The sequence below is a fragment of the Lontra canadensis genome, unplaced genomic scaffold, assembly GCF_010015895.1.
Source record: "Lontra canadensis isolate GAN:19392208 unplaced genomic scaffold, GSC_riverotter_1.0 scaffold5, whole genome shotgun sequence".
Classification (NCBI taxonomy): Eukaryota; Metazoa; Chordata; class Mammalia; order Carnivora; family Mustelidae; genus Lontra; species Lontra canadensis.
Genome location: NW_022630999.1, coordinates 12,805,504 through 12,819,430, shown reverse-complemented (window position 1 = coordinate 12,819,430; position 13,927 = coordinate 12,805,504). Strand labels below are relative to the sequence as shown.

The 13,927-nt window shown below is 37.4% G+C and overlaps 1 protein-coding gene across 1 annotated transcript in view; it reads right to left on the bottom strand.

Annotated features, from left to right (window-relative positions):
* Positions 1-13,927, bottom strand: part of ITGA1 (integrin subunit alpha 1) — a 158,198-nt gene that overhangs the window by 44,650 nt on the left and 99,621 nt on the right. The window contains exons 9-12 of the mRNA XM_032851453.1: positions 12,133-12,298; positions 7,913-7,986; positions 7,113-7,257; positions 1,012-1,154 (exon numbers count right to left, since the gene is read on the bottom strand). Of these exons, the coding sequence (XP_032707344.1) occupies positions 1,012-1,154; positions 7,113-7,257; positions 7,913-7,986; positions 12,133-12,298 (528 nt within the window). The remainder of the gene's footprint in view (positions 1-1,011; positions 1,155-7,112; positions 7,258-7,912; positions 7,987-12,132; positions 12,299-13,927) is intronic.

Genomic DNA, 13,927 nt, shown 5'->3' with positions numbered 1-13,927 from the left:
CGAAGCTGTTCTGCACTGGGCAGCTATGGGTAGACCTGCAGGTGAGGAAGGCTGTTGCTGCCCTGCCTTGTGGAGTAGTTGGTGATGGGAGGAGGGTATAGGGGCAGTCCTGTGAGCTGGGATATTTGGTGAAGCCCAAATGACTGTAATGCAACACTAACCAACAGCATAGATGTTTCAGTTAAAAAATATTTACATATATTTATGTTTGCATATTGGATGTATAATTTCTCAAACTACTTTTATTATTCAATATCATCTAATGAGAATTTTTTAATTTTACATAACTTCCCATTACTTCCAGGAGAAAATCCAAATTCTTTAGTTTGCCATTCAAATATCACACAGCTGGGGTCTGAGTTATCTTTTTAACTGGCTCTTCTGCTCTTTCTACCTATCTACAGTCTATCTTTCCTTCTAGACTAGCACAAATCTTATCTCATATTAAGACTTTGGCACCAATCCTAGCTTGAAACAATTTTTCCACCTTCTGCATTTACTGTCTATGCCATTGGCATTTTCCTGCTTCTTAATGTTTTAGATCTTTTTCCTTATATGTATATATTTTACACCTGTATCTACATCATCATCCATCCATGTTACCTCCATATCCATGCAACTGATTTGGTCCTGAGGCCAAAGATATAGGTATTTTAATCTCTGCAAGGAAGTTAACACTGGGCCCTGTTTAAGGTTGATGTTGACTATGAAAGTATTTTTTCTTTTTTAAAGATTTTATTTATTTATTTGATAGAGAGAGAGAGAGCACAACCAGGAGGAACAGCAGAGGAAGAGGGAGAAGCAGACTCCCCGCTGAGCAGGGAGCCTGGCGTGGGCCTGGATCCTAGGACTCTGGGATCATGACCTGACCTGAAGATAAGTGCTCAACTGACTGAGCCATCCAAGCGTCCCAGTACTTTCTCTTTTTTAAAGTTTAGGACAATTGAGGGTTAACTTAAATTTACATAGAGTATACACGGATTAAATTAAAACAATAATTTTCACGTTTACCTGTTCTCCACTGAGTGTCTGGAGAATCTTGATGTCTCCATTTTCCATCCTGTAGATGACAACCTGGCCCGTATGATTGTACCTTGGCTGTCCGGCAATGTACAGCACATCTCCAGAAACAGTTGCGGAGCTCACTGTGTAACCTGACAAAAGAGAGATGCCAGATATCAGATATACTATTTGACCCCTTAAAGTCTGCACAGAATAAATTAAGATCCACTTTAAATGGCTGGGAGAATCATTTTTATATGTTTATATAGATTTCTCTTTTTTTGAAAATATTTATTTTTTAGTGAAGGGAAGTTTGTCTCTGTAGAAGCTTTTAGCATGCTCTCTGATTATCTACTGTGACTGCTTTGTCCACCCCCCAACCTCGGTTTTTCATTGTTTAAAGGCACAAATGATATAACAATGATGACAGAAGAAGAAAAAAAACTCCACAAAAAATCCCTCATAATCCCAATTCACCACTTTGTAATAAATCAGTTGTACTTTACCTGGACATATTTTATAGAACCTAATAATTATAATAATTATTAATTTTATTTTATTATTTTATGTATTATTTATTTTACAAAATTAGTAATTTTATGCATTTGGAATCATAGCAAATGTAAGCCTTTTCTGTGTTGCTGCTGTAAATTTTTATTTCTTTTTATTTATTTGTTTTTTAAAGAGAGAGTGTGTGTATGCATGTGCGCACGAGGGAGGTGGAGGGAGAAGCAGAAGGAGAGGGAGAGAATCTTAAGCGGGCTCCATGGCCATTGCAGAACCTCAGGCAAGGCTCTATCTCAGGACTCTGAGATCACGACCTGAGCTGAAATCAAGAGTGAGATATTTAACCGACTGAACCACCCATGTACCCCTGCTGTGGTAGATTTTTAAGTAGTAATTTTAAGTTGTTGATGTTTATTTCTCTGAGTTAAGGTATCAAGGGATTACCTTTCTACCACAGGACCACTCCTACCTAGTAGGAAATGGTAGAATTTTTAGGTGGTTTTTAATTTTTTGATATTATGCAAAAGCATCCTTGAACATTTATTTTTTTTTCTTTTGGATTTTTTGGTGATAAATTTCAAGGAATAGATTACTGAATCAAATTTTCAATTCTTTCAGTGTCTGGCAAATTTTTTCCAGAACATTTGCACTAATTTACTCCATGAACAGCCAAAGTACAGACTAGTTTTATCAATTCCCCTCCAAACCTTAGGTCTCAATACTATTAATTAAATTTGTGAATGTTCTAATAGATGTTGAGCATAATCTAACAATAATACTTTGCTGTGATTTTAATTTGCATTTGTTTGATTAAAAGGAGGTGGATGGGGGATGGCTGAAATAGGTGATGGGGATTAAGGCACGCACCTGCTGTGATGAGCACTGGGTGATGTATGGAAATGCTCAATCACTATTTGTGCACCTGAAACTAATATTACACTGTTTGTTAACTAACTGGAATTTAAATTTAAAAAGTGAGCTTTGACATTCTTCTTTTTTTTTTTTTTTAAGATTTTATTTATTTATTTCACAGAGAGAGATCACAAGTAGGCAGAGAGGCAGGCAGAGAGAGAGATAGAGGAGGAAGCGGGTTCTCTGTGGAGCAGAGAGCCCGATGCGGGACTCGATCCCAGGACCCTGAGATCATGACCTGAGCCAAAGGCAGAGGCTTAACCCACTGAGCCACCCAGGCGCCCCTGACATTCTTCTTTTTAACTGAGCTTTCACTTTTTGTGTGTCTTTGACGCCGATTATTATTAATTTTTGAGTGAAGAATTAAATTTATTCTTTGTGTCTATTGAGAACAGAGATAAATCAATAATAAAAATTACCCTGTGAACATTTCAACTCTACAGAAGGAAGAAATGTTCTAATAACCAGATCTGCCCATCAACAGAGGAGCAGAGGGCAGATTATTTTTCCAAATTCCACAGAATAGTATTTCTTACTAAGAAAAGGATTATATGGAAAATTTATTTTCCAAGTGTTTTACTATAGGGTAATAGTTTCAAAGGTTTTTTATACTAAAACATGTTTAATCTCACAAGTACTAAAGAAACACATTCCTCAGGCATTTTTCCTTCATGAATATGTTTCTTACATTCTCATTTCTTCATCTTTCTTTGAGCTCCTAAAAAAATTATACATAATAAATTGTAAACCATTCTTTTTTAAACAAGAAATGTTACTAAACAAGTACTTACATTACTAACCACAATATTGCTTAAAAATAAAAACTTTAAGGTCATGTTTATACATAAATAAAATAGAAAAGAAGAATGTGCAAAACAAAAGCTGTTTTATTTCATGTCACTCTACTAAGAAATATTAAGAAAGGATTGGCCTAAGAGTGTTAGTATACTTTGATTTTTTTTTTTTCATTTACAGAGCTATAAATGCCAACTGATAAATGAAACTTTAAAAAAAAGTTAAAAATTTTGTTTGAGGCTTGGGGTTGTGTGACTATTTGCTTAATTAAGTTTGATAATTTGCACTTGATAGGTACATCTATTAACTGAAGTCGGCACAAGGACAGTATCTACTGGTTAGGTGGCTACTGATGGAAACTCAGGTGTCTAAAGACAAGGAGGGAGAGAGAAAGAAGGCTATGTGAAGTTTAATTTTCTTGAAAGGAAAATAAGTATAAACATCTAAGTTTAATGTTGCTTTATGAAGAAAAAAAAAGTACAAAATTGAAGAGAAAGGAAAATTCATAGCACAGCCTGATGCATGGATTTATAAAGATAAAAAATAAAGATATAAAGATAAAAATAGATCCTGTCAGCTCTCATAATTCACTCCTTGGGAAAAGTGCTCGGAGCTGGTGAGGTAATGGGAAACAGGTATAGTTCTGCTTTGATTTCGTGCATTTGCCTCATATCTTTACTTTTTCTCTTGAATTTGTCTGGCATGATTAGAAAGGGGCAGACCGTGGGTGGAGGCAGGGAATGAGATTTCGGTGGTGTTCTCACCATCAAAATCACTTGCTAATTCCATATTGGCCTAAGGCAGTTCCTGGTTTGTTAAGTGAGTGACTATACCCTGAGAAGTTCAACAGTTTCTGTTCCTACTTTTTTCTGGTCATTATTGATTAGTATGAGGGTTTTTTGTTTTGTTCTTTTTTTTTTTTTTTTGTAATAGAGCATCTACCCATCACTTTGTTTCCTCCATAAGATTTTCCACAGCCTAACAACTTGCAATCCACACAGATTTCAGACTAACACATTCACTCTTCTTAATTTGTAACACACACAAGCAGACATTTTGAAAGCTCCATTTCAGAATTAGAATAATATTTGGGGTATGAAGCTATTTTTCTTCCCTGTCCCCTTTCTGGGTGATTTTCTACTTTAAAAGAAATCTTATTATCTTAAACTTTATGTTGGCAAAATATCTTAATGTGTTAACTTGTGATTAAGCTAATGAAATAGTTTCTAAAATATAAAATCATCTAAGCACATTGTGGACGACATACCCCCAAATTTCCTTTCCTGGGCAGAAAGGAATCATATGTCATAAATACTGTGGTTACAAATGAAGGTTTTCTTAGTTTTTTTCTTGCTCACAGTGATATCTTTAAGTCTTGAGTTCTCTAAGCTTGCTTTAAGCAAACTTGAATCTAAGCTTTCAGGGAATAATAGATTTAGGATTCTTAAGACTATTTGGTTTTAAGGAATTTTATCACATAACAATAATTCAGAATATCAAAAAAACTATAGTATTATTAAAATGTGTGAGGTTTTTTTTTTTTAAGATTTTATTTATTTATTTGACAGAGAGAGACAGAGATCACAAGTAGCAGAGAGGCAGAGAGAGGGAGGGGAAAGCAGGTTTCCTGCTGAGCAGAGAGCCCGATGTGGGGCTCGATCCCAGGACTCTGGGATCATGACCTGAGCCAAAGGCAGACGCTTAACTGACTGAGCCACCCAGGCGCCTCAAAATGTGTGAGCTTTTTAAAAAAGAGTTTATTTATTTTAGAGAGAGCCGGGAGGGGCAAGAGGGGAACGGGAGGGAGAATCTGAAGCGGACTTCCCAGAACTGTGAGATCATGACCTGAGTTGAAACCAAGAGTCAGATGCTTAAGAAATGGAGCCACCCAGTCGCCCCAAAATGTATGAACTTCTTCTTCTTCCTCTTTTTTTTTTTTTTTTTTTTTAAGATTTTATTTATTTATTTGACACAGAGAGAGGGAACACAAGCACGGGGGAGCTGGAGTGAGAGAAGCAGGTTCTCTGCTGAGCAGGGAGCCCAATGTGGGGCTCAGCTGCAAGCAGACGCTTTAATGACTGAACCACCCAGGTGCCCCAATGTGTGAACATCTTAAGATGTCACACACATTTCTGTGGACTTCATACCATATCTGTAATTTTGTAAATGTTTTAAATTTGAAATGAGCACTGGAATAAGAATCAAGGGACCTAGATTCTAGTTCAGATCTGTCATAGGGAGCGGTGACCTCATTTTTCTATTTTCTTAATATCTTAATTTGGAAAGTTGGATGTTTACCATATATTAAGATTTCTTTTAGTGTATATGAATATTGATTCCAACCTCTGTATGTTATAGCACAATCCTCCAAATATTTAAAAAATATGCAGTGTACAGTGTTTCTAACCATCAACTTCTTCAAATTTTGTAGGGGGTGGGGAAGGACAGAAAGGAATTGTCTCCAGGTCGGTATCCTTTAGATAATCTTTTATCAGCACAACCTAGTTTGGTATTTTCTTTTGTAATGTGTAATGTCTGACCAGGGCAGAGTGGAATAGGACTTCTATGAGAAATAAACTAGACTTTCATGAATGCAGTTCAACATGTGTTAAGGGTTTTGAGCACTCACATTATATTTGCTGCTTACTGCCATATTTTTAACTATCTTAAACCCTCAGGCCTTTCATTTTTTCTTAAGTCTTGTTGCCTCTACAGTTTTTTTTTTTTAAGATTTTATTTATTTATTTGACAGAGCAATCACAAGTAGGCAGAGAGGCAGGCAGAGAGAGAGAGGAGGAAGCAGGCTCCCTGCTGAGCAGAGAGCCCTATGAAGGGCTTGATCCCAGGACCCTGGGATCATGACCTGAGCCGAAGGGAGAGGCTTTAACCCACTGAGCCACCCAGGCACCCCTGCCTCTACAGTTTTAAGATGTGTCCTTGAATAGGGAGATGTATGGACCTACCGGTAAAGACCCACTCCTACCATCCTTGTAAAATAGAAAGAAACTGGAATAGAGAGAGAAAAAGAGTTGTCTCCAGGATAGAAAGATCCCAGAGAGGAATGCTAACATAGTAAAATACTAACAGTGAAATGTATTTGTTTTCTTTACCACTGCACCCCCAGCACTGAGAACAATGCCTGGGGCAAAATAGGTACCGGTCAAATATTTGTTGAATGAGTAATGAGTTGGGAAATCATACCCTGAGGATTTTTTTCATCCTAGTCCTTCCTAATGGTTTACTGAGATCATTTAGTGATAGACTAGTTCCCTGGTATCTCCTAGGCAGCTAGGTACAGATCTAGAACAAGGTGATACCAGACATACGCCTCCTTATTCCAGACAAGTCTTTGAAAAACAAGATGGTATTACATCTCAACATTTGTCTGATTTAATACAACTACTAAAGAAGAAGCTATATATCAAGACAAATTAACATTTTTTCCCCAAAATGAGTACCCTTAGAAAGAAACCAATAATATAGGATATATCAGAGAAAATAGGAGTCTGATCTTCAGGCTATTAGCTGAATCAAGGTTTCTCTTTTTTATCATAATTTCTTATTCACCAAGTGCAAAGCTCTTCTTGACATTAATGAGAATACCAGACACAGGGAGACCTCAAAAAGTACACATATCAGCCTAAATCATTTCTGTACTAGAGAGACTTTCTTAGAGAGCATGACCTCCATGTTCTATTATTCTGACCACTGCTCAGAAACTAAGGCTGCTTTGGAAATTTCATGAGTCCTATAAAATGTCTAAATCTTGAAGTGATATGTCTTATGTGATTATAAGTAAGCCTATATAAATATAAGCAAATAATGCTAAAAATAAAATAAAAACAAAACCAAAAATAAAACATAATAATTTTCTATCGATTACATCCAAACTTTACCTAAATAAGAAGCAAGAGGCTCATTCTTTTTGGTAGACTCAACGTTAAAGGTCGTATTTTGGGGGATTATGATTTGATTAGCTTTCTGCATGACGACTGTTCCATTCCAGTCATAGGCTCCTACTGCTCCAAGCATGACCCAGTCCTTATATCCAAATAGAGAAGACAAGTGATATTTAACAAAATAGTAAGAACACGGCATTAACAATGTGATAGGTTCCAGTCAAAGTACTTTACACAATTAACTCATAATTTTCATAATAACATGATAATAACTTGACAGAGTAAGTAACTTGCCCTAAGTTATACAGTACAATTTGCCCACTGAAATGTCAATATTCCTTTGCATGGACTCTGATGCATTTTTCTTCATCAACCACAAATGATATATTTCCTAATCTTGCCTGTCTGCTTAATTCTAGGTGCCAAACAATCTAGGTCTTGATCATGGAATTTTAGTAAGATCTTTGAATACACTGAAACTGAGAAAAAGATACATTCCATATCATTAGCAACTATTTTTTAGCCAGATGGATAATTACATAAGGCAGACTTCAAAATGTTTTATTCAAAATTATTAGTACAGTGTAATGAACTGTGTGAAATAACTTGTTTTCCTAGTAAGTTTGTGAAATGTCATTTTCCTATTTGGATTAGGAACGTCATCACGGTCGGAATAACTGCTCAAGCCATAAACTACTAGTTGTACTTACAACGCTGATGCCTGGGCATTGCTTTCGGAAGTGGAAACCTTAAAAAAAAAAAAAGATACTTCGTTTTCTGCTGAGTGGTCAATGTACCTGTGAATAATGAGCACTGAAGCCAGTCTGAGACATTTCCATTTCAAATGAAGCTGCTGACTGGTCAGCTGTAGCTATAACAGAAAGATAAACACCTGTTAGTATACTCTTGATTTGAAGAAGACAGAGGCCAATTACAATCCAGGCTCTTTACCAACCAGAACTTCCAACATCTTCTGGGTATGTTCTGCCACACATTTCTCAACCCAAAATTCCTAGGTAGGGCTGCGTGGAGGACAGAGAAGGTTAGCAGAAGGGCCCTGTCTAAATTCTTGACCGATGGCTTCCCCACCCTTGCTGGAGAAGTTGAGAAAAATCCATTCATGCTTCTGTTCTTACACTGTGGATGCCTGGGGATGATAAGGCACTTTGGACTCAGGGGGTTAAAGTTGAAAGTACTGAAGTTGAAAACCTCTGTCTGTCCCTCACACTAAGGGGATCCTGCTCGGACATTAGGCTAAACTCACCTGCTGTGTTACTGGGCTGAAATAATTTTATTCACATATCTAAAGAGATCTCTTGACTACCAGCCCCACCTGTATTTCCAGCAACAAATCCTCTTAGAATTCCTTTATTTGATAAAGGGTGAAGAGTTCTGGGTTTGTATTTGCTCTAAATTCTGGTGGTAGATATCAGTCACAAATTGGGAGGAAGTTTTTGATGAGCTCTAGGCTACATGCTGTACAATCACATATTTTTTTTTAAGAGTCAGTACCCTTTTTTTTTTTTAGTCAATGGTCTGTATGAGGTTCAGTAGCAAGCATTAGATCTTTTTAGCTTTCTAAGAGCTCCCTGAATCTGAAAAGTTTTTAATGAGGATTTCTATGGGGAAGATTCTATACCCATTTTTAGGCTCTTTATTGAGATACAGAGATAATCAGAGCATTCCATGGAAAATGTGCTACTCTCAAAATATTCACCAACCCAAAGCCACAACCTCCTAAGGGGATTGCGGGAATGTTGATTCATTTACTTTTAGTAGGGAGTTACTGATTTATTTGGCTTTGCAAATAAGTTAAAAATAGTGCATAATTTTAACAGCCAGTCTGCCTTTTCATTGAGGCATGAGAATAATTAAATTTGTAAAATCAAACTTATTTACTCGCTATCTGCTGTCATAAATCTGTTAACAAATACATCAGTGATTGCCTTTTTTTAGGACTAGGTTAAATGGGGATATCAATCTAGAATTCAAATGTATCATTTTAATTTCATGTATGAATTATCCTCTAATTTAAATGACTGAAGGGCATTTTAAGTTTTTAAGTCCACAATGCTTTATGGTGTCTTTTTATTTATCTCGCAAAGCCAAATGCAAGAGAGCAGCAGCAAACACCTGCATATTTCCAGTACCTTCTCCTGATGCTGTTCTGCTTAAAGCTGAGAACAGAGAGAAGGGAGCTGTGTGACATTTTGCCTGCTGAACTGTCCTCATGGTAATAGCACCTTGCACATCTCTGAACTTCTTGCTGTCAACTCCTCCCAGGACTGTTCATGAGTACTGAGATAACCACTCTCCCCACTGCTCAGCATGTGCTTAGGAATTTCAGCAATTTCCCCAACATTTGCTGGGAAAGGGAGAGAGACTATTTTCTGATTTTGATTGGTCAGGTTGGTGGCCTGTTCTCATCACTAGGTGGCGCTGTCTGTGGCAAGCAGGAATTTAATAATCACTGCTATTTACCATCTAAAGATAAATGCTGATAGGAAGTGGACACTTCTCAAGTAACAAGGAACTGAAATCCTTTCTGCTGTCATTATGAAGAAAATCCTAAACAGGCTAGTCAAAACACTGCATTTGGTTAGGCCTGAAAGTGCAGCAATAAAGATGTGGGAGACATTTTAATCTGAGGGCATTTAAAAAATAATTTTGCTTTTAAATATACAGACTTCTTACAGTTTCCGGGCATTCCAGCATGTAATTTTAACTCATGTTGTGGTTAGTTTAGAAGCAACACAAAAATGTAATTTAAGGCAAATTGGGCTCCTCTTCCCACAACTGCTGATGTAGGCTTCATTTCTACAAGTTCTGTAAGGTTATATTTATTTGCTTACTTAAGATGAGGTTTAAAATTGAAACTGTATTATGCTTAACTATCTAATGTAACTAAATCATTTTCATTTAAATAGTCTTTATGGATTGTTTCTTTCCTATCATGTATCACATTATTGACTTATCAGATCACATTATTAAAAATTAAAAGAACACAATGATTTGGAAAACTTTGTATATGTCCCTGAGACCAGCAGAGCTTATGGTCTGGCCTATTAGTAAATGACACTGGGATAGCTACTGTGAGACCAAAGCCACTTAAAAGTGACTTGTGCAAAGAACGCAGGACAGCCAAGTTATTTAAAAGCAGCTGCGACTTCAGATGGATAAGTAATTCCAGTGCTCTGTTTCCAAGGGTACAGGAGAAAAGCAGCCAGGGCAAAAGGGAAGCAGAGAAATGAAATCTGCATGGGCTGTAGCTGCTCATCAAATCTAAACCAAATCTGTCACTTATGGGTCATGTTCCAGTCACGAAATCAGCAGGGTGAGTCATCACCAGCATTTTTTTAATTGAAAGAGAAGAGAAAATGAAAATGAGAAACTATCAGAGTGCTTTGTATATAATAAGAGTGATTTTGTGAAATTTTGTTTTATTTTTCTACTTATATGTATGTGCACTAGGTCATGCAGAAGTGGAAACATTTTCCCTTCCTCCCTTCCAGGTTCCTTGGCTGGTTTAATAATTAACTTGACCTAAAACAGACTAGCCGGACAAAAATAAATTTATTTTCATACGGGACCCCCCCAAAATATGAGATGGAAGGGTAAGTGGGGGCAATTGACACTTATATGCCCTCCTGACCTAAGGACTGGGATAGGTACCAGGGGACCTCAAAGGGAGGAGGGCAGTTCACAGGACATAAGAAGCACAGATGTTTAGTAATTAGAAGTTTGCCCTGCCACGCAGTTAGGTCTTTCCAAGTAAAAAGTTGTCCTTGGTTATAGCTCTTTTTCTGAGCCAGGGCACTTGTGTAAATTCTTTTAGGTAGTAAAGGAAGAGGTTAAAGTTTTTCCCGAGTCCGCTGGGTCTTGATTATCTTCAGCTCAAAATAACCTACGTGTTAAAGTGACATAGTTGGTGGTGGCCTACTTTACTCCCCTTTAGTGACCCATGATAATAAATACATTATGCCTTGTGACTCTTTCCTTTCTATACATTTTAATATTCTGTCATTGGTCAGTTATTTGCATTTTCCTGGTCATTTGATGCTCAGTCAAAGTGGTCTACCTTGTTTTACTTATGTCTTTCTCATTTTATCTTTCTGTTCCCCATTATCAGGTCATATCAGGATGACTGACAATGTGGTTTTGAATTTCTGTGTTTAAGATGAAAACAACAGTAGTTCCATGTGTCCTCACAAGGACAGGGTCCATTGAATTTGGATGAGGCATAAGAGTAGAACTCTCTGGAAAAAGGGAAAGAAGCATGTTCTTTTAGGCTCCACTTATCAGAGAATATGAAAAAGAGGCTTTTTTTTTTTTCCAGTTTTCCCGGCATAACAATTCCAGACTTTTTTTTTTTTTTTTGGTCAGGCAAAGGCTAGTTTCAAAGTAATTTGTTACTTGACATCTACCGAAGGCAGAGGAAGGAATGCCATGACTCATTATCCTCAGTAGCCAATCGTCATTGCAAAATCAAAGAAAAAAATCTACAAAAAAGAATTATGACTTAGACAAATATAGTGAAGCAATGTTTTACTGTTGTGGGAGTTGAAAGAGAGTTCCATAAAGACCTTTAAAGTAGGCAAGAAGCAAAACAGGAGAAAATAAATGAACAACGAAGTTACTGCAAACAAGAACAGTTCCACAGAAGCCCAAAATAACACAAACATATGAAAAAAGAAAACTTGAGCTAGTGCCTCCATTTTTTAAGCCTGTGTCCCAGAAAAGGACTAACACATGCAGGCACATTTTTGTTCTGGTCAGTCTACACTGACCATCGCCTTCCTTCAGCCCGCACATCCTTACAAAGAGAGCTCCCGACAGACACGTGCTATGTGAGATAGCCATCTCGGGGAAAGATTTACATAAAAGGCACTATCCCATGCTGGCTATTCGACACAGGAAAAGTGCATGAGCCTATAGTAGTAGGAATAAATACTAAAACCCCATTACACTGAGTTTACCCTGTAGAGAGAACATGCAGGATTATAAGAACTAGTCATACCTTCCAAGGCAAATATTCTTTCTCCCAGAGCTTCCACAATGGTAACTAGGGCCAATTCATCAGAGACGTTGAAGAAATGCTTCTCGGTGGGTTCACTTGCAATTGATTTGATTTCTTCCACAAATTTTTCAGTGCTTAAATTTCCTCTGTTATAGCTCCCAAGAATCTAAGACACGACAAAATGGCAAGAATGTATTTTAAATTCTATGTGTTAAATAAGGATCCCAGGCATTTTGTCAATAAACAAGAAAGTGTGTAGTACCTTAATGTAATGCAATTTTTATGTACTTCCTCATTCTTGGAAGAACAATCTTCAGAATATGTAGATTCCTTAATATTAATTGTTATATACTGTAATTCTTGTGGGAAAACATAAAGGGCAATCTTGTATGTTTGTGGAAGTTTCTTCTCTTGCATTTCTGTGTCCCTGTTTAGGAACAGCTCTATCTTTTTTTTTTTATTATTATTATTTAATTTTTAAAAATTTTTTATAAACATATAATGTATTATTAGCCCCAGGGGTACAGGTCTGCGAATCGCCAGGTTTCCACACTTCACAGCACTCACCATAGCACACACCTTCCCCAATGTCCATAAACCCACCCCCCTCTCCATACTCGCCCCGCCCCCATGACCCTCAGTTTGTTTTGTGAGATTAAGAGTCACTTATGGTTTGTCTCCCTCCCAATCCCATCTTGTTTCATTTATTCTTTTCCTACCCCACCAACTCCCCCACGTTGCATCTCCACTTCCTCATATCGGGGAGATCATATGATAGTTGACTTTCTCTGATTGACTTATGGTCTCAGGGTCCTGGGATCAAGCCCCACACCAGGCTCTCTGCTCAGCAGGGAGCCTGCTTCCTCCTCTCTCTCTGCCTGCCTCTCTACCTACTTGTGATCTCTCTCTGTCAAATAAGCATAATTTGTTTTTTCTCTAAACATAATACCCTCTAGGAACAGCTCCATCTTTAAAGTCTGACGATTCAAAAGTAAGCTACAGTTTCTGAATGTCTCTGGTATTATTCCAGCCCATGCCACCGCCATTTGCTGGCAAAAGCAATTAGCAAGTGAGTTACTTGATCTTGAAGAGGCAGTTCTTCCTGATAATTTTACCAAGAGGCAGTCCCACACCTATATTTTTTAAACAGATGACAAAATAGATAGTAATCTAACTTGGCAATCTAGAAAATAAACAATCAGGAGATTCCTGTTTGAAACCAAATGCTCAAGATAGGGACACCCCTCCCCCCCACCCTTTTTTATAGAGAAGAAAGGCAGGAATTATCTGTTATAGTTCACTGTAATTATTTAGATTGTCTTAGCAGGTTTTCTCAAACACCTATTTTATTTTTTAAGTAAGGTTTACTGAAATATAACTTATATACAGTAAAACTCACCCTTTTTAGTTATACAATTCTGAGTTTTGACAAACCCACACAGTTGTGTTACTACCACTTCAAGATGTAGAACATTTCTTTTCTTTTTTTTTTTCTTAAAGATTTTGTTTATCTATTTGACAGAGAGAGAGATCACAAGTAGGTAGAGAGGCAGGCAGAGAGAGAGGAGGAAGCAGGCTCCCCGCTGAGCAGAGAGCCAGATGCGGGGCTCAATTCCAGGACCTGAGACCATGACCGGAGCCAAAGGCAGAGGCTTAACCTACTGAGCCACCCAGGTGCCCCAAGATGTAGAACATTTCTATCAGTGTCCCTCTTGCCCCTTTGTAGTCAATCTCTTCCAACCCCTAACTCTTACAAACATCGATATATTTTTTGTCCTTAAGGCTTTGCTTTTTC